At 38.0% G+C, this 22,808-nt stretch overlaps 1 protein-coding gene across 12 annotated transcripts in view; it reads right to left on the reverse strand.

The window, feature by feature from the left end:
* The window catches only part of KCNQ2 (potassium voltage-gated channel subfamily Q member 2), a 168,341-nt gene that overhangs the window by 66,720 nt on the left and 78,813 nt on the right, over positions 1–22,808 (reverse strand). For all 12 annotated transcript variants that reach the window (XM_031951771.1, XM_031951774.1, XM_031951772.1 and 9 more), the window contains exons 2-5: positions 13,078–13,168; positions 9,379–9,505; positions 6,337–6,512; positions 620–745 (exon numbers count right to left, since the gene is read on the reverse strand). In XM_031951771.1, the coding sequence (XP_031807631.1) occupies positions 620–745; positions 6,337–6,512; positions 9,379–9,505; positions 13,078–13,168 (520 nt within the window). The remainder of the gene's footprint in view (positions 1–619; positions 746–6,336; positions 6,513–9,378; positions 9,506–13,077; positions 13,169–22,808) is intronic.

Below are 22,808 nucleotides of genomic sequence, written 5' to 3' on the forward strand. Positions count from 1 at the left end.
AGGAATACATGGCTTCAAGGCCTGACTTGGACACATATTGACTATGTCACTCCCGGCAAATCACTTATCCTGTTAGGACTTCATAACTCTAAATTGCAAAGAATTACCAATCTACCTCGGTATGAGGAGTTTCCTTCTCAAGAGTTTCCCACATCATTGAAATCATAGGTCTAGATATAGAGCAACAACTAATTCTGGGTATAATCATAATGAACCAAAGAGAGAATGATGTATGGGTGATGGTAAAAAATAATAATAGTTAGCATTTACATAGTACCTACTATGTGTCAGGCACTGTACTAAGTGCTTTACAAATATTGTCTCCTTTGATCCTTATAACTATCCAGTGTGGTAGATTCTATTACTATCCTCATTTTTATAATTGAGGAGACTGGGGCAGACAAAAGTATATTGGATTTGAACTCATAATTTCTTGATTCCAGGCCAGAACTTTTTTCCACTGTGTCATCTCACGGCTCTTGGGGAGACCCCAGGATTGAATGTGGTCAGTATGAGAGCCGAGGGCACAGAGCCATGTGTTACACACACACAAGCCATCTCTTCTCTAAATTGACTGCTATCTCAGAAGCAGTCACTGGGGACGAAATGGATGACTCACCAGGCCCCACCAAAGTGCATCTGCATAGGTGTCAAAGTGATCATTCTCGCCTTTCTCTGCCAGGTACACCAAGAAGGAGGCCAGAATGAGACAAAGGAAACCAATATACCAGGCAGTGACCAGCTCCTGCAAGAGAGAGAATATACAAAATTATAACCTGGGTATCACATGGCAGCTATTTTGCTGAGTCTTTCCAATTAATGAGCAGATTCAAACAATCCATCTGGGGAGAAGACCAGAAAAGACAACCTTTGCCATGCGATCCTTCGTGTTCTGCCAGGAAACACCCTGCGGGAAGCTGTTATCCAATTGCTTGCTGGCCCACAGGACACCTTTCATTGCACTCCACAGGCTGGCATAAACTAATAGAAGCAGCTTCACTCCCAGGGGCACACTAGGATGAACACCTGCCAGATTAGCCTCTGGGATTTTTAACAGTGGTCTTGGCTTCTTGCCAGAAAAAGGCAGGAGAGAACCTTGGGACTTTTTCCCCAAACCCTGCTGGAATATCCAAATAGACAGCAAGAGCTGTGGTACTATCACCCAGAACCAGGCATGGATTTCCTGTTCGTTTGTGTGTGTGTGTGTGTGTGTGTGTGTGTGTATACACACGTGCCTTGGAACAAGCTATTGGTCTCTGCTTTTCTATTCTTGTCCTTTTCCAAGTGCCTTTTCTTTTTTTTTTTTTTAAATTTAATAGCCTTTTATTTACAGGATATATACATGGGTAACTTTACAGCATTAACAATTGCCAAACCTCTTGTTCCAATTTTTCACCTCTTACCCCCCCCCCCCTCCCCTAGATGGCAGGATGACCAGTAGATGTTAAATATATTAAAATAGAACTTAGATACACAATAAGTATACATGACCAAAACATTATTTTGCTGTACAAAAAGAATCAGGCTCTGAATTATTGTACAATTAGCTTGTGAAGGAAATCAAAAATGCATGTGTGCATAAATATAGGGATTGGGAATTTAATGTAATGGTTTTTATTCATCTCCCAGAGTTCTTTTTTCTGGGCATAGCTAGTTCAGTTCATTACTGCTCCATTAGAAATGATTTGGTTGATCTCGTTGCTGAGGATGGCCTGATCCATCAGAACTGGTCATCATCTAGTATTGTTGTTGAAGTATATAATGATCTCCTGGTCCTGCTCATTTCACTCAGCATCAGTTCGTGTAAGTCTCTCCAGGCCTTTCTGAAATCATCCTGTTGGTCATTTCTTACAGAACAGTAATATTCCATAATTTTCATATACCACAATTTATTCAGCCATTCTCCAACTGATGGACATCCATTCAGTTTCCAGTTTCTAGCCACTACAAAAAGGGCTGCCACAAACATTCGTGCACATACAGGTCCCTTTCCCTTCTTTATAATCTCTTTGGGATATAATCCCAGTAGTAACACTGCTGGATCAAAGGGTATGCACAGTTTGATAACTTTTTGAGCATAGTTCCAAACTACTCTCCAAAATGGTTGGATTCGTTCACAACTCCACCAACAATGCATCAATGTCCCAGTTTTCCCGCATCCCCTCCAACAATCATCATTATTTTTTCCTGTCATCTTAGCCAATCTGACAGGTGTGTAGTGGTATCTTAGAGTTGTCTTAATTTGCATTTCTCTGATTAATAATGACTTGGAGCATCTTTTCATATGACTAGAAATAGTTTCAATTTCTTCATCTGAGAATTGTCTGTTCATATCCTTTGACCATTTTTCAATTGGAGAATGGCTTGATTTTTTATAAATTAGAGTTAATTCTCTATATATTTTGGAAATGAGGCCTTTATCAGAACCTTTGACTGTAAAAATATTTTCCCAGTTTATTGCTTCCCTTCTAATCTTGTCTGCATTAGTTTTGTTTGTACAAAAACTTTTCTCCAAGTGCCTTTTCACTGATTATTTCAAATGGTTGAGGGCTTTCACATTCAAATTCAAATTTATCTTAGGATCACATAGCTGCAGATCGATAACTGGAATGCTTGTGTAGTCTAATACCATCATTTTTTACAGAAAATTGAGGTCCCATAGAGGTTCAATGTCTTGCTCAAGGTCATATAGGTAGTAAATGGGAGATCCAGGCATCAAAGACAAGTCCTAACTCAAATATCTATACTCTTTCAAAATTTACCTACAGAAAAGTAATCCTGCTTATAATAGCACTTCAATTGTATTTTAAGATTTGTAACAAACCCAGCAAATATTATCTCATCTTTTCTTCATAGCTCTGTGAAGTAAATGCTATTAGTATCCTCAATTTAAAGAGGAAGAAACTGAGGCAGATAATGATTAGTTAAACAGCTTACTCAGGATCCTGGTGTCTGAGGCAGAATTGGAATCCAGATCTTCCTGATTCCAGGTCCAGCATTCAATCTATTGTGCTATCTAGCTGCCTTTAGGCAGCACAGTGGATGAAAAAAATATATAATTGAAGAGGAAATTTAATTACATTATTGAAGAGGAAATCATTGGGTTGTTTGTTTTTTAAACAAATATCCATTTCTGCCTTTAATGTGCATATTAATTTGGGGGAGGGGAAGGGAAGAGGTTAATGAAATGTCAGTTTAAAATTACCTTGCAGATAGAAATCTATTTAAGTTTCAGGTTTCAAAATCACATCTAAGGACAAATGAAATATAAGGATCCACAAAGGCAGAAGCTACATAACCTGATCTAGTCACAGAATCACAGTTATTCACTGAGCTATAAGGACCCATAGGATTCTCACCATTCACATAACCAAATCAATCATTTATCAAGCACTTACTATATGTCAGACATTGTGTGAGGTGTTAGACATAGAAATACAATAAAACAATCTTTACTCTTAAGGAGCTTACTTACATTCTAACAATACAAAAATACATGTATAAGTATGTACAGAATATATGTAAAGAGAATAAATACAAGTAAATTTAAATATCACTAACTATAAGGCAGTTAGGAAGAAAGGACATTGGCAATTGAAGGTACCAGGAAAAGCTCCATTTAGAAGGGAGTGATATATAATCTATGTCTAGAAAGAAAACAGAGGCAGAGGGTAGGAAACAATATATCCATATAGGAGATAATGAACTCAGAAGCATAAATATAGAAGACAGTGTCATATGAAAGATGGCTAGTTTGGTCATAGGAAAAGCATGTTATACATTGAACTATGGGCACTGCAAAGAGTGAAAAACATTGCAGTTTAATGAAAGCTATACTTTACTTAAAACCAAAAGGAAAACTTATGCTTGAATCCTGCTTCTGACACTAATTATGTGACTTTGGACAAGTCACTAACTCCTATGTCCCTGGTTTTGCCTAATGGTCAAAGCAGAACTTGGTCCTGAGGCCTAGCCAGTTATAAAGAAGTATAAGTCTAAGTGTATGTCTGCCTTCAATCACCAATCAAAAACTGGAGTTATTTGACTTGAGAGACAAAAAGGGACATGATAACTGTCTTCAAAAATTATAATGTGAGTTCCTTGAGGACAGGAACTGTTTGATCTTTCTTTGTAAACCCAATACTTAGTACAGTGTCTAGGACAAAGTAAGAATGTAATAAATACTGTTTACCAACTGATTATTGTGTGAAAAAAAGGAATTGTTCTACTTTCCCTTACAAGACAGAAGTACAAGTAATGAAGGATGGAGAGTTACAAAGAATTGGGTTTATTGCTTGATGTAAAGAAAAACTTTTTATTTACTGGAGCTGCCCCAGAGTAGAACAGGCTGCCTCAAGAGGCTGTGGGTTCCACTTCACTAGAGGTCTTCAATCAAAGGAGAATCTCATGGATTAGATTAAGTAGCCTCCAAGTTCTCTTCCCACTGGGATTCTATTATTCTACAGAATCTCTGGAACCATTGAATCCAGCTATTATCCTACTATGCCAAAACAACGTGAGCTTGCACGAAACAAAATATCTTACCAAGAACTTCACTGACTCACTGATGAATGCTGGAAAAGATTTTATTTTACATTCTTGCAAAAATGGGTGTAACTAATTCCATAGAATGAGAATATACCTTACAAAGACCAGATCAACCCTTTCTATGTTAGTTGGTTAATTAGTTAGTTAGTTAGTTAGTCAGTCCTACTCCTCCCATCAGGATCCTGATGTAAAGATCCTTCCAGATTACACTTCTCTCTTATAAGGTAAGAAATTGGGACTAGAGCAGCTCTTCCCTTTGTTTTCTGAGCTCGTGCTTTTGGTCACATCTCCACTTTCCCAGTCCTTCTTTGTCCAAGAGGCAACCTCATTCTCTCCCTCCCCCTCTTTAACGGCAATCCTAGCACATTCCCTGGGGTATTTACCCTCTCTCAAGGTCACCTGTGGAAGCAAAACAGCTAAGATTGCAAAACTCCATACTTCACAAGCCATACTTCTCATGCAATGAATAAGGAAACAGGGGCCAGAGAAAGGAAACAATTTGTCCAAGAACTTAATAGTAGAACAGGGATTAGAACTCTTACATTACACCATACTGACTCCACCTATAGACTTCAATAGTTTCCATATGGCTCTTTTCCACCAGAAACAGAAAGAAATGATACAAAGAGAGAGAGATTGAGAAAGAAGCAAAAGCAGAAAGAGACTGATTAGAGAGAGAAAAAGAAGGAAAAAGGGACAGAGACAGAAACAGAGAGTCACAAAGAAAGGGAAAGAGAGAGAGACAGAGACAGAAGGAGAGCGATAGAGACAGACAGAGAAAGAAGCAGAAACAGAAAGATACTAATTAGAGAGAGAGAGAAAAAAAGAGAGACAGAGACACAGAGATAGAGACAGAGTGAGAGAAAGAGAGAGAGAGAGAGAGAAAGAGAGAGAGAGAGAGAGAGAGAGAGAGAGAGAGAGAGAGAGACATAGATAAATACAGACAGAGACAGAGAGAGGATAGCTAAATTTAATGTTTCTAGAGATTCTGTAGAATCTCAGAGTGAGAAGAAAACTCAGTGATCACTTAATCCAATCCATGAGAATCTCCTTTGCTTGAAGACCTCCAGTGAGGCAGAACCTACAGCCTCTTGAGGCAGCCCATTCCACTCTGGGGCAGCTCCAGTAGGTAAGAAATTTTTCGTCATATCAAGCCATAAACCCGATTCTTTGTAACACTCTCTCCATTACTTGTACTTTTGTCTTGTAGGGGAAAATAGAACAAGTTCTTTTTTTATACAATAATAAGCCATGATTCCCATTCCAATAGTTAAATAAGTCTACTGTAAAGCCATAAGAAAGAGGACGGTCATTATCATTCTCAGAGTTTCAGGGCTGACAGCATAAAGTTCTATGGTGTTTGACAACATCATGAACCCTTAGACAAGGAAACCACCTCATCTAAAGTGGCCACCTTGTTGATGTATTTTAATAATAAAACTTCATGCTCTGGCAAATATAAAAGAGGAATGGGAAATGAGAGAGCAAAGGCAATTTGATTTGGAGAGAGGATAACTGGCCAATGCAACATGAGAATCCTCCATCTAGTAGGCTACCTTCCTCAGAATCTTGACTGGTAGGAGACTGGGCAAAATGGAAACATCGATACCAAGGCAAATTAGAAGAGCAGCTGATTTTGGTCAGGCTTTTTAGAGCCTCACTATAAGAAGCAATTTAAATGTGACTAACATTCCTCCAGAAGAGGAAGAATTAACATTGAGTGAGCTCTGGATACTGAACTCCAGGGTATGGTCTCCTAAGATAATTCTCAGTAGTTTCAGGGCTCACCTTGCTATGGGCATATACCACCGAACCAAGGAGTTTCCAGGTGCCTCCTCTCCGATCCATTCGAATCATCCTCAAAATCTGTAAGAATCTCAAACTCCGAAGGGCTGAAGTGGCGAACACATTGCCCTGGGATCCCGCAGCCAACACAGCAATCGAGGCTATCAGCACCATGATGTCTATGCAAGAGACAACAAAAGCAATCCATAAGATTAAGCCCTACCTGTCCCTTCTGCTTTTATGGGCTTAGATCAAATCCCTGCTCTGAGAAGTGAATTCCATCATTTTCCTTCATGATGACTGGCAAGATGAAAGCCCCAATCAGAGGTAGGTAGTATTGATGTGACTTATGCTCTTTCCTGTCAGGAAGAAGCTATTATCAAATAATTCCCAGACTATCTAGAAAGGAACTCTTTAGCAACCTCCATTGTCCATCCCCCAATCTGTGGGTATCTTCAAACAATCTTTTGAGATATTGATTAGCATATCTTTAGACATGTCTGAGACCTAGTCTGCTCCCTGATTCCTGACCTCTCCCTTTGAGTTCCTGTCTTTACTTGTCTAGTCTCCCTGAGAAGTCCCCATGGCCATTCTTCCCCTATAAAAGATCTGCTTATGATGACCTTTGTTAAATCCTCTTCAGGGTTTAGTCCACTATGAGGTACTTTCTTTCTCTTCCTCATAGTATTTTCCTTCTAATGATGCCATTCTCCTTACTCTAGTCTAACTCTGATCAGTCTATTCTGCTAGAGAATGGCTTTCTTCTAGTTCATGGAGTATTTTCTTTCTCCTGATTAGTTGTGAGTTTCCCTTGGGAACTTGCCTTTTTATTTTCTAATGAAATGCTCTACTACTCCAGTTTCCTCATCTGCAAAGTGAAGAGGTTGAATTAGATTGCTTGCTTCTGAAATCTCTTCTACTTTCAAATATAGGAAACAAAATAATCTATGGAAAACTTTCCCCACATTAGGAATCCCTGGGATTTTTTTTTCTCTTAGAATTGCCATCTGCTGGGTCTAATGCTCCAAGAAGTTCTTTTATTTTTTAACCCCTGAAGAATTTTTTTAGAGAAAAGTCCCAAACTTTGGTGAATCCAAATTCACCCCTGAAGAATATCATATATATATATGTGTGTGTGTGTCTGTGTGTGTGTGTGTGTGTGTGTGTGAGATGGTCCTGACTTTATCCAAATAAATGTTAATCAAAACCATTTATCTTCACAGACTTGAAACTGGAAGGAATTTTTAAAGTAAATTATTCTAGCTCCTTCATTTCTTAGATGAAGAAACTTCCCAAGATTACATGATTAGAAAGTAGCAAAGCCAGAATTTGAACCAAGTCATCCAAGTACAAATTCAGGATTTTGTGTATAGAACCACACTTTCCTATTGTTGGTTCTGATCAAGACCATACATTAAAGATTCCAATAAAGACATTCTGGAAGGCAATTAGGAACTATGGCCAAAAAAACACTAAACAATGCATACCCTTTGACCCAGCACTAGTACTTCTGGGCATATATGCCCCCAAAAAATCTCAAATAAAGTGAGAAAATATAATTTTATACAAAAACATTTAGAGCAACTCTTTCTGTGGTTAAAAAAAAAGAATTGGAAATGAAGGAGATGTCAATCAATTAGGGAAAATCTGAACAAATCATGGGTATATGAATGTAATGGAATACTATTGTGTTGTAATAAATGATGAAAGGATAGATTGCAGAGAAACCTGGGAAGATTTGTATGAATTAATGCAGAATAAGGTGAGCAGAACCAGGAAAATAACTTATTTTATACAAACTTTATAAAAATGAAGAACTCTAATTAATGCAATGACTAACCATAATTCCAGAGAACTGATGATGAAGGATGCCACTCACTTTCTAGTGATGGAGGAGAGATGTAGAATGACACAGTTTTTTTTTTACATGACCCATGTAGGAATCTGTTTTGCTTGATTGTGCATATTTTTACTAGGGATTTCTTTTTCTTTTTTTTCCCCAAGAGGGGAGAGGACAGGAAGGAAAAGAAAAATAATTGTGAATTGAAAAAATATATATTTTTGTAAAAAGTCCATTCAAGTAGATGCCACCAGAAGTCTTTATGTGGAGCACAGTAAGACAGTAGCTAAAGAGCTAGATTTGGAGTCAGGAAAATTTGGACTTAACCCTGCCTCAGACACATATAAGTTTTATTGTTGTTGTTTAGTTGTCCTGTCCCATTCTTTGTGATCCCATTGGAGTTTTCTTGGTCAGGATATCCGGAGTGGTTTGTCATTTCTTTCTCCAGCCCCTTTTATAGATGAAAAATTGAGGCAAACAGGGGATTAAATGACTTGCCTAGGGGTCACACAGCTTATAAGTGGTTAAGGTTAGTTTTGAATTATGAAGATGAGTCTTCCTGATTCTAAGCCTAGCACTCTATCCATATCCCAGCTGCCTGCCCCTGTAAGACTCAGAGTAATTCATTTAATTTCTTTGGGTTTCAATTTTTCTTCTGTAAAATGAAGGTGTTGAACTCAATGACCTTTAAATCCTTTCTATTTCTAAAGCTAAGGTCCTGCCATCTCTACCTTTCAAATCCATCAGAGACAAATTCCCAGTGTTACTGATGTTTTCATTTATTTGTTTCTTATGCTGCACTGGTCTCAGTCATAGGAATTTCTCAAAAGGGGCCTGGACTTCTTTTGGTTCTGAATGATCCTGTTGCTTCTCTGTACCTGCATATGATTAACTGGCTCATCCAAAGCCAGGGGTTCCCAGATCACAATAGAGAGATTCTTCCCTGTGTTTTGCTCCTCTCCAAATGATCTACTCAGAGAGGTCTCTTTACCAAGAACAAAGAGCAATTCATGTCAATGTCACAGGCGTGACATCATGACTTTAGTTTGTCTTACAAGAAATGCCATTTCCTTGATTGATGGAATGTGGGCTGGAGGAAAAAAGGGAGGCTGTCACTTCTTTTGCAGTTATCAGCCCCCACATGCTACCCCCATCTCAGGGTCTTCCCTGTTCCCCAGAGGTTGCCCCTTTAGGAAACTCCTTACCAATGACACAGAAGGGTTTTCGAGCAAACTTCAGTCTTCCCCTCCAGCCCCGGTAGCGACAGCAGCAGCCAGCAGCCCAGATCCTCACAAAGTATTCCACCCCAAAAACCACGATGGTGACGATTTCCTGAAAGGAAAGCCACACACAATGCCTGCTGGATGCTTGTCTGCCCTCTGAACCAAGTTATTATGAAGACCTCTACCCTGAGACAGGACTCCCTCATCAACAAAAGAATCTTAGTATGTACTTAGTATGTACTTCAGCAATTAGGCCACATATAAGCTGTTCTCCCTCCAAAGAAAAGAGCACAAATGAATGGAACATCAAGGAAATATGATCCCATGTGGCCAGCATGTGCATGGAAGCTGGATACAAAAACTCCCAAGTTATGGTACAGAAAATGTTCAGAACAGTCAAGCATGGCACGGAGTGAAAGCTGAACTAGATGCTAACAAATCCTAACCTTTGACCTGGGAACCCTAAACCTCCTGACAAGCATGCCCAGAAACTGCCACCTTGAAAGTAATTAAAAAAATTTTTATTCATTCATTCATGCAGGACAGCTGATGGTTGATGCTATTGAAAACATCATCTATACCAACTTTTCCAAACATTTCATATCCATAGAATGTTAATTCATTGGCTCTCAAAGTTCTCCCAGAGAAAATGCTGCATTCTTATGATATAACTTGCAAGCTAATCTCCAAACCTGGATGCACTCAAGATGGCACTGAGTTTCCCCAGAGCTCCGATTCCTAATTTCCCATATTTTTTGAAACAAGCCTGGGTTTTTCATTAGCCAGTGCCCTTCTCACTGCCTTCTCATGATTTTTCTCTGAAAGCATATAAACAGAATTAGAAAATGGAGCCACAAGATCCTAAGAGCCCAGGAATTTTGCTTATGAGAATTTTACTGCTGAATGATACCAGGCACCAAATAGCAAAAGTGAACATTCTTAGTATCTTCAAACATATCTGGATGTCAGAGCAAATCATCATTGAAATCAGTGTTACGTGAACAGGAAACAGAGCTAAGGCTGTAGTGTCCGATTTCATCATATATTTCAGTAGCAATTTGGGATATCCTCCTGCTTGAGGCATGCCTTGACACATAATGACCACTAGAGCTCACTCCCCTTCTGCACTGGAACCAGATAACCACACAGCAAGCTATAAGATTCCAAGGAGGAAGGGAAGCACATATTGGCAATAACTCTCCAATTCCCTAGCAAATATCACCCTTAATCTCCACAATAGTTTTCCTAGGCTCAGATAGTGATGCAAGTCCACCTGTCAGCTTGTATCTTCTAACTAGTATCTTCTTGAAAAAAATGTTTTATTTTCTCTCCTGATAAAATATAAACTTCTTGGGAGCAGGATCTAAATCAATTTTATCTTTGTATGACCAGCACCCCATACAGTTCCTGGCACATATCAGGCATTTAATAAATACTTATTGATTGATAGCATTTCAGCATGCAAATAAAGATTTTCCCTTGGAAAACAAGCCTTATGTCCATATGCCTGTTGTCCCCATACCACAGGGCACCTGACATATCTGGGAGTAGGTCTGAAAACCCCAAGTAAACTCTGAGGGTTTTGATGTTCATATTTCTACCCAAATAGAACTCTGGACCTAAGCCTAAAGTACTACTCCTCTCTCCCCAATCCATCTCCTCCTTTTGTATAATCAGATGGAATAACAGAGAATTTACTGGAAAGATGAAATGCCAGGACAGCCAAATTAAGAGAAGATGTATTGAAGTAATCTGTGATAATGAACAATTATGCTGATGGATTTGGCTTTTCCCTGGCTTACAGACATTCTCTAGACCTCTTGCAGGCAATAGGATGTAGATAGCAGAGGAGATAAAGGAGCATTCATAGATCCCAGCATAATTCAGGAATGGGGCAAATGGAAAGCACTAGCACCCCACAAAACTTCCCTCCCAAATGAACTCCTTATTCTTTTCGCTTTTGTGAGCTTCCAATTTAACCACTTCACAGAAAGTAATTCATCAAAGAGAAGACTGGATGTCCTCCAAGCCCATGAGAGGAAAGCTTATTAAACTTCCTTTCTGAAACTATTCCTCCCTTACCTAAGAGCTTTTTTTTTTTTTTTTTTTTTTTTGCTTTGTCTGAAATTGAAAAAAAAAAAAAACAATTAAATCTTGGTTACCATGACAGCCCTCCTCTCTCCACTCTGTTGCTGGGGCCCAGCCAGCTTAGACTGACTCAGAGTTTTCCTCTGCACAACCACGTTCTCTCACCCCTTCCCCCAAATTGCTAACAAGCATATGTCAAAGGCATTCCTAGCTCCTCCGGGTATCCAGTCATGAACAACCAAGGTTGGGGGAGAGAGCTCAGTTTGGGGTGAGGAATGAAATACAATGGTTAAAACAATGGTTATGACTGGACAACTTTAATCTTAAACTCCAGGATTCATTCTCCTTTCAGGAAAAGATACCTATATTTCCTACATCACACTGTGGGAGAATTGATGTAGCACAGCTGTCAGGAGACAGGAATAAATAACCCCACTTTAAAAAGTAGTGTCAAGGAACAGGGGCAACCCCATTTTAACACTAGTGTCAAGGACAGATGTTACCCTGTTGTGATGCTGGTGTCAGGGCAAAAATAATTCTATTGTAATACTAACAATGGAGAAGGATAACCTTGTTTTAGTGTTAGTCATGGGAGAGAAGCAGTTAACCTTGTTTTAACATCAGCATAAGGAGGTAGAGATAACTCTTTTATGTTCTTCTCAAGCAACATAAATAGTATCCACCTTTTAAACCAATTGCTACAAAGAGAGCTATACAAAACAACAACACATTGTACCCAGTGTTCAAAGTTATATTATAAGTCATATTGCTGGAGTTTTACTATGTCTAGGACACTTTGTTTTATAATCATCAAGTTACTTTTTAAGCATATTTTTTGTCCTTAACCTCTTTGTCTTAGAGTTCTGTGTTATGAGTCAAGATTTCACTACTTACATCACAAGAAAGTTTTGAAGAAAGCTTCTTGTAAATTATAAAATGCTACAGAAATGTAAGTTATTATTATTAATGCTAATAATAAAAAATGTTTATTTAGGGTCTCTTTTGTGCCCAGCTCTGTTATTAGTTAACAGATATGAGATATGAGAAAGAAACCATTAGTCAATCAACAAGCTCTTTTTTTTTTAAGCATCCACTACATGCTAAGAATAGTGCTAGGCATTGGAGCTACCAAGACAAAAATGAAATGCTCCTGTCCTCAAGGAATTTATATACTATCAGGGAAACATTTTCACAAATCAGTGTATGAAAATGACCATAAGGTCATTTTTGTGACGTAGGCACTAGTCATGGAGGGATTAGAAAGAAGACAAGGACCTTCCTCTCAGAAACCTTAGTTTCTTATGAGGAAAACAAACTTTACACAAATAAAGCAATTAAAGAATTCTATGAGGTTTTATGAATGCTATTTGGGGCTTGTGGTCTGAGGTTTTTCTATATCAGCTGAAATAGAAAAAGAAACCAATCCCACAATGGTTTAGATTATCTAAAATGGTGCTTCCTTGGCTTCTCACTAGAAAGGTTCTTAGCAACTCCACAAATAAGATACTCTGAGAGCCTTTTTCATCTTAAATATATCTCCCAACCTGGTTGTGTTCTCTACCCATGTACAACCAATCAAAATTTGCAACTCACCAGGATGTACAGGGCACCTTCTGAGCTCTTCTCATACTCCTTGATGGTGGAGAAGACTGACAGCACCAGGCAGGAGAAAACCAGCAAGAAACTGAAGAAAAAAGAGAAAGGTCACTCATTATTGGTTATTACCTGCAAATGCCATTGCACAATTTGGTTTCCTTGGCTGAAAGAACTGTCTCCCCACTTAAAACTGTCGGCTCATTGAGGGCAGAGACTGTGCTTGAGTTGGAGTCAGTACAACTAGGGACTGACTGTCCCTAGAAAGGGACAGATTCCTGTCTGGTGCAGGGTCACTTCTATAAGTCAAAAAGCCTGTTGGTGGGCATCCCTCCATCACAGAAAATTGTTTTGTTTTGCTCTGTGCATAACCAGGTATGGACTATTTGCTGGCATGCCCCATTTTTAAGCAAATAAATATCAACAACTCTTTGTAGCACCAAGACCTCAGACTCATGGAGTCTGAGCCAAAAGGGACCATATGAACATAGGATTTAGATCTAAAAAGGATTAGATCTACCCTTTGAGATCTTGTAGAATTACCCTTTCAATTTACAGAAAGGGAAACTGAGACTTGGGGAAGTTAAAGTACTTGTTTAGTCACACAGTCAGTAGGGCACAGAACAGAGAATGGAAATTTAGTTCTCTAAAAATCTCAGGCTCTTCCCAATACCACAATTTTAGAGAGAATTTTGTCCAATGCTCTCAATTTGCCAATGAGAAAATTGGATTCCAGAGAGGGGGACTAAAGTGAAGACTACTCACCCAGGTAAAACACTTTACAAATATATTTGTAAATTTACAAATTTACAAAAAATACAAAAATTACAAATTTGTAAAAATTACAAATGCAAATACAACTTTGGGAAGTAGTTGTCATTTTATGGATCAGAAAACTGAAGCAAGCAGAGACTAAATGACTTGTCTAGGATCACATAGCTAGTAAGTATCTGAAGCTGGAATTGAACTCCAACTATACCACAGTTGCCTTCTTTGGCTGTCTCTCAGTGAATTCTTCTTCATACCTCATCCAATCCCTCCTGCTGTAACTATAATCTATTTTCTCTTCTCCTGAACTCTAGATATCCAGGGGTCTTAGAGATTATTTAATCCAACCCATTTTTGAATAGCAGGTGGGGAAACTAAGATTAGATCAAAAATGCTCAAAGCCACAAATCTATTTAGTGATAGACTGAGAACTAGAACCCAGATCTTCTGTCCCTCTATTATTTCTTTGTTTTCTTCTTCCCTCATATTGTTCTATTTAACTTTGTCTCATAGATTCTCCCCACCCCTCTCCAGAAGAACTCACTTGTGAAAAAAGATTCTCCAATGATAGTCATTTGACTTCACTCAGACTCCACCCCTTCTGAGAATGGTGGTTTACAGAAGGTAGACTTTGAATTAATTGACTCAGTTTGGGAAAGCATCCATTTCTGAGAAAGTGTGACCAGTGCTTAAGGTCCTTCGTCAAAGTGTTTCAGGGACTGTCTGGGGGAGGAAAGAACCCGTGGAGAACAGCAATTTCCCCAATTCCACTTTCCTCCTCCCCATTCCCTCCTCTGCCCTTGAGTTGCAGACTCCTTTGCATTCAAGAAAAAAATGCTCAGCACCTAATACTATTAAAATGACACTATAAAAACCTCTGTTTAGTTTTTAAAGCTCTTCACAAATTGGCTGCTTCTTATCTTTCTAGTTTTTTTATACTTTACAATCTTAAGCATAGATACATGCTTTCTTACCCTTCTTCCCATACAACATTCCATTCCCCCCCTCCAAAACCATGCATTTTTTGTTTAGATCTAACTTTATTTTAAGAGTATTTAGAATTTTTTCCCAATTACCCATAAAGACACATTTTAACATTCATTTCTTAATTTGGAGTTCCAAATTTTTTGCTCCCTTATCTCTCCTTTCCCTAAAACAATAAGCAATTTGATATAGGATATATATGTGTAATCAGGTAAAACATATTTCCATATTAAATTAATGTTGTGAAAAAAACAAAAGGAAAAGCATGAAAAAAATAAAGAAGTTGAAAATAGTATATTTTGTTCTCCTTCAGACTCCATCAATTCTTTCTCTGAATGTGAACAACCTTTTTCCTCACAAGTCTTTTGGAATTGTTTAAATCATTTTGTTGCTAAGAATAGCTAAGGCATGCATAGTTGATCATTGCATGATATTGCTGATATTTTATACAATGCTCTCTTGGTTTTGCTCACTTCACTGTGCATCAGTTCATATAAGTTTAGCCGTGCCCAAATTGATGAACATTCCCTCAATTTCTAATTCTTTGCAGCCACAAAAAAGTTGCCATGAATATTTTTATACAAGTAAGTTCTTTTCTCTTTTTAAAAAAAATCACTTAGGGATACAGAGCTAGTAATGAAAAGCATGCATTTTTACTCATTGTTCTTCATGCCTGGAAACTTCTCCCTCCTCATCAAGGCCTCCTACCTTCCCTTAAGACTCAGCCCAAATCTCACCTTTTGTTAAGAGGCTTTTTATGCATCAAAACCAACCCAATATAAACCCACTGCTTAGTGACTTTCCTCTGAGATTACACAGTATTAATACCATATGTAATATATGTACATATATAGTATGTACATGTATGTGTGTGTGTGTGTATATATATATATATACATATACATGTATATATCTTGTGATTCATTGTTGTTTTCATGTTCAGAATGTGAGCTCCTTAAAGCGGGGGACAGATTTTTATTTTTTCTTTGTATCCTCAGCAATTAGGAAAGTTCCCAGAATATGGTAAGAATTCAAATGCTTATGGACAAACACTATTAGATTATCTGTGCTATAAAGAGTCTCCAAATAGAAGTTTATCTAAAAGGCATTACCAATTACCATTCAAATATATCCTTCAACAAACATTCCCTGTCTGGGTCTATCTTATCTAGACCAAGGTGAAGTGATTCAGACTCAGATTTCCCTGATCTTCCTCCATAACATTATTATTCATCCTAGACCAGATGATCCAAAGAGAAGATAGCTGAGAATTTACCACTATGACCCAGGACACCAAACTGGTTCTTCCCCAGAAGTGTCAAAGGACTGAATGTTCTTCTGTTCCATCTACCAAAATTACAAGTTGTCTCAAATCAAACTTTCTTTATGGTTCCTGTCTTCTTTCTGATTCAGTCTTACCTATGGGAATTTTATTGAAATCAAAACTCAAACATTCGATGAGTATATCAAATTCTATACTATGACTTGGGAGGGAGACAAGAGAAGACACTTTCTTTCCTCAAGGAGCTCAGAGTCAAGACAACATGGAACATTAAGAGAGTCATTTGAGACTAGAGAGAAGCAGGTATAAAACTTTCTTCTAAGGCAGCCCATTCCAAACTGATTGTTATAAAGTTTTTCCTTACATCAAGCCAAGATCTTCCTCTCTGCAATAACTACCCACTGTTCCTAGTTCTGGTCTCTGGAGCCAAGCAAGTTTAATACCTTTCTATATAATACTTGAAGTTAGCTAGCAAGTATCCCCTAAGCATCCCCTTCTCTAATATAAACATCCCCAATTCCTTCAATCAAAGAGTGGAAGGGTACGGTTTTTAGTTATTGAGTCGTTTTCAGTCATGTTTGATTCTTCATTACTTCATTTGGGATTTCTTGGCAAAGATACTAAAGTGGTTTGCCATTTCCTCCAGCTCATTTTACAGATAAGACACTGAGGCAAACAGGATTAAGTGATTTTTCTGGGTCACACAGATAATAAATATATGAGGCAGGATTTGAATTCACAAAGATGTCTTCCTAATTCGCAGCCCAGTACTCTTTTTACTATGCCTGGTAAAATAGTGAATAAAGTTCTGGACTAATCAGGTAAACTTAGATTTGAATTCCATTTGACAATTACTACCTGTGTGACTAGTCATTCAATCTCTCTGAGCCTCATTTTCCTCATCTATGAGATGACAAGAATAAATTTCATTATATACACACCTCACAGAGTTCCATAAGGCTTAACAGAGATATGCAAACTTTGAAGTGCTAAACAAATGTCAGTTATTTAATGGATCAGTTTTAAGACCTGTCATCTTTCTATGAAAATGTTCCAATTTGTCACTCTATTTCCTAAAATATTGTGTCCCTATCTGAATGCTCAAGAATACTAGAACTTCAAACTAGAAACAATCTTAGAGAATATGCAATAATAAGATCAATAAATCTGGAGCTGAAAAAGTCAACAGTGATCATCAAGTCTAATCCTTTCATTTTACATTAAGAATCCAAGGTCAAAGAAGGCAAGTAGCTTGCTCAAGCTGGTGGAGACACAGGATTAGAAATTATATCTCTTGATTTTCATTCCCTTTCTACTAATAGGTCTCTAGCCTTTGTCCCCAGAATTTCTTCTTCCCAAAAGACAGAAAGGGGAGAGATGCTATATAGTCACAGCCCAGCATCTACTCAAAACAGCATGTCTAAGTGATGAATGTAGAATAATAAAAACTAGCTAAGGAATATGGAGCAATTAAAACCTCTTATCTGTTATTCCTTATTTGTCTCCTGTAAAACTCCTATCCTAACTTATTTATTTTTCTGTAAAAACTCTTACTGATCTCTTATCTAAATTATGATCTTCCTTATCTTTCTTTTACAACCTTGTCAGCTGAAAGAAAGAAATCTTTCTAATTTGCTAGACTTCCTTTTGAGGCTAGCCCATCAGCTATGGCATAAACTCTTTTGTGACTTTAAGTAAGAGAATCTCTTTGAATTCTTCAAGCCATTACTCTCATATACTTCACTACCATCCTCTGCTACAGGATAAGATTTCTACCAGAATTGTTTTAATACAACTTGAGCATACTGTGTTCTGAGGATCTTTGGAATAGCTCCACCAAGAGAAATGCCTAGTGAATAATATTATCTCATAGGATCTTGAAGTGTCAGAACAAAAAGGCATTTCAGAAAAAAAAACAGCAGAGGTATTTACTGGCCCCAGAGGCAGGTGGACCTGAGTTCAAATGTAATCTCAGATACTTACTATGTGACCCTGGGTATGTCATTTAACCTCTATTGCCTTCCCCCGCCCCCTCCAAAAACAACATAAAAATATTTTTAAAAATAAAAGTTATAAAGGAGTCAGTCAAGCTCTCCCATTCTACCCAAGAGAAAACTGAGTAGCTTAGCCATTCAGGGGAAAGTACAATGTGAATTCCTGCATTTCAGGAAGGAAGGAAAAATTGCTCCAATAGTGAAACCCTCCCCACAAAATCCCAATGGGAATAAGCATTACCTTCAATACAATCAGTTAGTACTTATTGAACACAGCTAATTGTTTTCAACAAATGACTAGTTATTCGGGGGTAACCATTGAGGTTGCTATTTGATACAGAAAAAAAAAGTAATTTTGCCTCTCTCTCCTTCTCCAAATTAGAGAACCCAATATAAGCTTAAAGAGTTTGGGAAGATTTGTAAATAAAAATTATAGCCAAGCATTTGTCAAACATAAAATGCTTTGGAGGAGAGATTGAGGTGGGGAAGGGAGAAATACTAAATAAGTATTTTATCTGTCAGGAACTCCTAGTGTAAAAGTTCCCTCAGTCTTGAAGAGTTGCCCTAGAGGCACTGAAGAGTTAAATGACTGTCCTATAATCATATAGCTAATTTGTTCCAGAGAGAGTTTGAACCCAGACTTTTTACTCCAGGTCCAGTATTTAATATATCATGACAGGCTGCCAGTCACAAAGGAAATCATTAGTGGTGACTAGTTATCAACTGAAGCTTCTACAAAGGAAGTTCCTTTAACCCTCGCTATAATGAGAAAAGGAAAAGATATGATCTTGGAAGAAAAATATCCACTCACTTTTAATTTGCCTGATCCATCAATAGGACAATGTAAAAGGCAAGAGGGAAAGCTGGAATGGCTGGAGGAAAGAGCATGTCTGAGTTCAGGTGGACGGGCAACAGTCAACCTAATTTCCTGAGTAACATATTCTGAAGAAGAATCCTTGTGGCCAGAATTCTGGGAAATGTCAGTGTGTAATAGAAAACTCAATCTGAAATCCATCAGTGATGATGCTGTTAGGCATGACAGATTAGGTAGAAATAACCAGGTTAACTGAGGGCTGGTGAAAGCTTCAGGCTGGTGCCACTGCACAGGAACAGGAGGAGGAAGAACAAAGCCCAGATGGCAGGCTCATTCAGTCTGAATTCCCCCTGGGGCTGTAAACACCAAACCACCCACAAAGGAGAGAGAGGGAGATTCAGCCATGGGACAGCCCAGAGACTGCAGCAGCAGCAGCAGCAGGAGTGTGGGATTCTCTCAAATGCTCACTCAGCTTTCCCACAATCAATCTTACTGTTTTACTCTAGAGATTGGGAGGAAATAAAAGAACTTAGCTCAATTCAACAAAGATAATAGATGCTGGAAGAGATACAAAAAGAGGAAAAAGCATGGCCTCCTGTTCTTCAGGAGCTCCCAGGTTTTTTGGTTTGTTTGTTTTTGCAAAGACAATACTCATAAATGAAATATTAAATAATGCCAGATGGGAAATACTGACATCCTAAGAAGTAAACACTGTCAAACACCAGGGTTAAATATTCATGCTCTAGGAAGTGGTGAGATGATTGTAGATTTACAAAATCCCAGAGCTGAAAAGAAGACCAAGGGTCATATAAATCCTGACCATGCACACCTGTGCAGGAATTCTGCCCTCCCCATAATATCCCTAACTAGTAATCAGTCACTGTCTGAAGACCTCAAGTGATGGGGATCTCACTACCTTCTAAGATGAATCATTCTATTTTGAGGCATCTCAATAATGCTCTCGATAGAATGCTAGATCTGAAGTCAGGAAGACCTGAATTCAAATGTGATCTCAGGTAGTAAATATCTGTGACTTTGAGCAAGACACTTAATATTTTTTCTCTCAGTTTCCTTACCTGTAAAATGAGAATAAAAGCACTTACTTCCCCAGATTGTTGTGAGGATAAAATGAGATATTACTTATAAAGTGATTAGCACAATGCCTGGTACCTTAATTATAGAATTTTGAAATTTGCAAAAAAGCACTTTACTTATGCTATCTGAACTGATCTTCACAACACTGTGTAGGTGCTATTATCATCCCCATTTTAACAAATAAATAAACAAACGTTTTAAAGAAAATGCATGATTTGTCCAGAATCATACAACTTCTAAGCATATGGGGAAGATTTTAAACTCAGGTCTTCCTGATTCCAGATCTAGCACTCTATTCATTATATAAACTACTGGGGGTTTTTATATAAAACCAAAATCTTCCTCTCTACAGCTTCTAGTTGTGCTCTCTGGGACCAAAGAGAACAAATCCAATTCTTCTTCCATATAATAGCCCTCCAATTACTTGGAAGGCAGCTACCATCTCCCTGTCCTCATCCCCAACAGTCTTATCTTTTCCAGATTAAATATATCCCATTTTTTGCATCAAACTTTCCATGGCCTTTTGCATTTGCATGCCAGTGCCTAGCATAATACCTAACCTATTTAGATAGGAACAGAAAGAGCTATTCCAGAAAGAGGGAACAGCAGAAGCAAAAATCACAGGATCACATTTAAATCTAGAAGGGATCTTTTAGAGCAGGGGTTCTCAAAGTGTGGTGCTGAGAATCCTAGGGGGTTTCTGAAACCCTTTCAGAACATCTATAAATCCAAAATTATTTTTTATTTTTAATATGGTAAATATAACATTGATATGTAAATATAATATGCAAAGATAACCCACATAAAAAGTACTTTGGATAGCTCCTCAATAATTTTCAATAGTAGGAAGATATTGAGAACAAAAGTTTGAGAATCACCATTTTAGATCACTTATTTCAGTCCTTCTTATTTATACAAGAGAAAATTGAGGACCCAAGAAGTTACCTGACTTGTCAAAGTTTTCACAAATACAACATTCTTTCTACCACAGCTCACAGCCTGTGGAAAGAAGAACAATCATATGCATATGCATAATGCATATGGCAGGGTCAGCTCTTCTCCATGTCAGATTTTAAAGGATGAGATACTGAGGGAGAAGATGCCTCTCAAAGATCCCAGAAAAAGGTTTAAGCTCTATAGATCAAAGCCTGATGACGATGGAGCCAAGAATATGAGTTTTTCATTTAGAACTGTTTAGTTTCCCTGTTTCCCAAGCTATAGAACAGAAGTTCTGACCAAAGTCAGCTGTGTGATATGCAAGCACCCAACAGTAGACAAAAGGATGAGCATGAAAAGATATTGCACATATGTCATTATTATCTTTTTTTGTCTCATTGGTTGATTTTGGTCTCAACCCGTGGTTTCGTTGATACAAATCTACTTGCTGTTCCACACATGACATTTTACCTTTCCAGCTGCAAGTTTTTATAAGGTAGCTTTCCATTCCAAAAAGCATCTTCACTTTGCCTATGTTCCTTAGAATCATAGCTTTCTTCCAAGCTCAGCTCAAACACTTCCCCTTACAAGAGATCCTATTTGATTCTGCTAGCTGTTAGCCCCCCAGAAAATAATTTATTTTAACTTTGTATATTTTTCTTCTTTTGTATCCCCAACACTTTCATAGTGCCTAGCATATGGTAGTCACTTAATAAATGTACTTAGAGGTGTACATGTTACTTCTCCTCCATAGAATGTAAGCTACTTGGAGATAGAAAATATAGATGCTGAAGATATATTTTTTAAATCGAATTGAATTTTTGTTATTGTATCCCAGCACCTAGAACACTGTCTGGCATATAACAGGAGCTTAACAAATCTCTCCTGGGAGTTTGGGTGAATAAGGAATTCCCAGTAGGGAATTTCTATCTAAATAGATTATTATATTTGCCCTCTAAAAAGCTGAAAAACTTATTCTCCCTGGAAGAACACAACTATTTAACTTTTGATGATTTTAAATAGTGTAAATAGCAATTATTTTCTGTTCTGGCCAAAAACTAAGGGTCTTCCTCTCACAGACTGATATCTTTGTCATGGCAAATTGGGCTATCTTTGGTCTCAGTTCTTACCTAGCCTTTAGTCCTAGAATGGATGTTGCCTCAGATAAACTGAGAGGTGGGAAGATTTTTATTTAGAAAGTCCAAGGTCATCCACTTCATCCTGGATCACAGCCTGGATGTCTTGCCACTAGACTTGGATGACTGGAGGAGAGAATAAGACTGAGGACTTTATAAAGCTCTGCCTTAATTAAATCCATTTCATGCAAATTAAGACAACTCTAAGATACCACTAAACACCTGTCAGATTGGCTAAGATGACAGGAAAAAATAATCATGATTGTTGGAGGGGATGTGGGAAAACTGGGACATTGATGCATTGTTGGTGGAGTTGTGAACGAATCCAACCATTTTGGAGAGTAGTTTGGAACTGCTCAAAAAGTTATCAAACTGTGCATACCCTTTGATCCAGCAGTGTTACTACTGGGCTTATATCCCAAAGAGATTATAAAGAAGGGAAAGGGACCTGTATGTGCACGAATGTTTGTGGCAGCCCTTTTTGTAGTGGCCAGAAACTGGAAACTGAATGGATGTCCATCAGTTGGAGAATGGCTGAATAAATTGTGGAATATGAATATTATGGAATATTACTGTTCTGTAAGAAATGACCAACAGGATGATTTCAGAAAGGCCTGGAGAGACTTACACGAACTGATGCTGAGTGAAATGAGCAGGACCAGGAGATCATTATATACTTCAACAACAATACTATATGATGACCAGTTCTGATGGACCTGGCC

The sequence above is a fragment of the Sarcophilus harrisii genome, chromosome 2, assembly GCF_902635505.1.
Source record: "Sarcophilus harrisii chromosome 2, mSarHar1.11, whole genome shotgun sequence".
Lineage (NCBI taxonomy): Eukaryota > Metazoa > Chordata > Mammalia > Dasyuromorphia > Dasyuridae > Sarcophilus > Sarcophilus harrisii.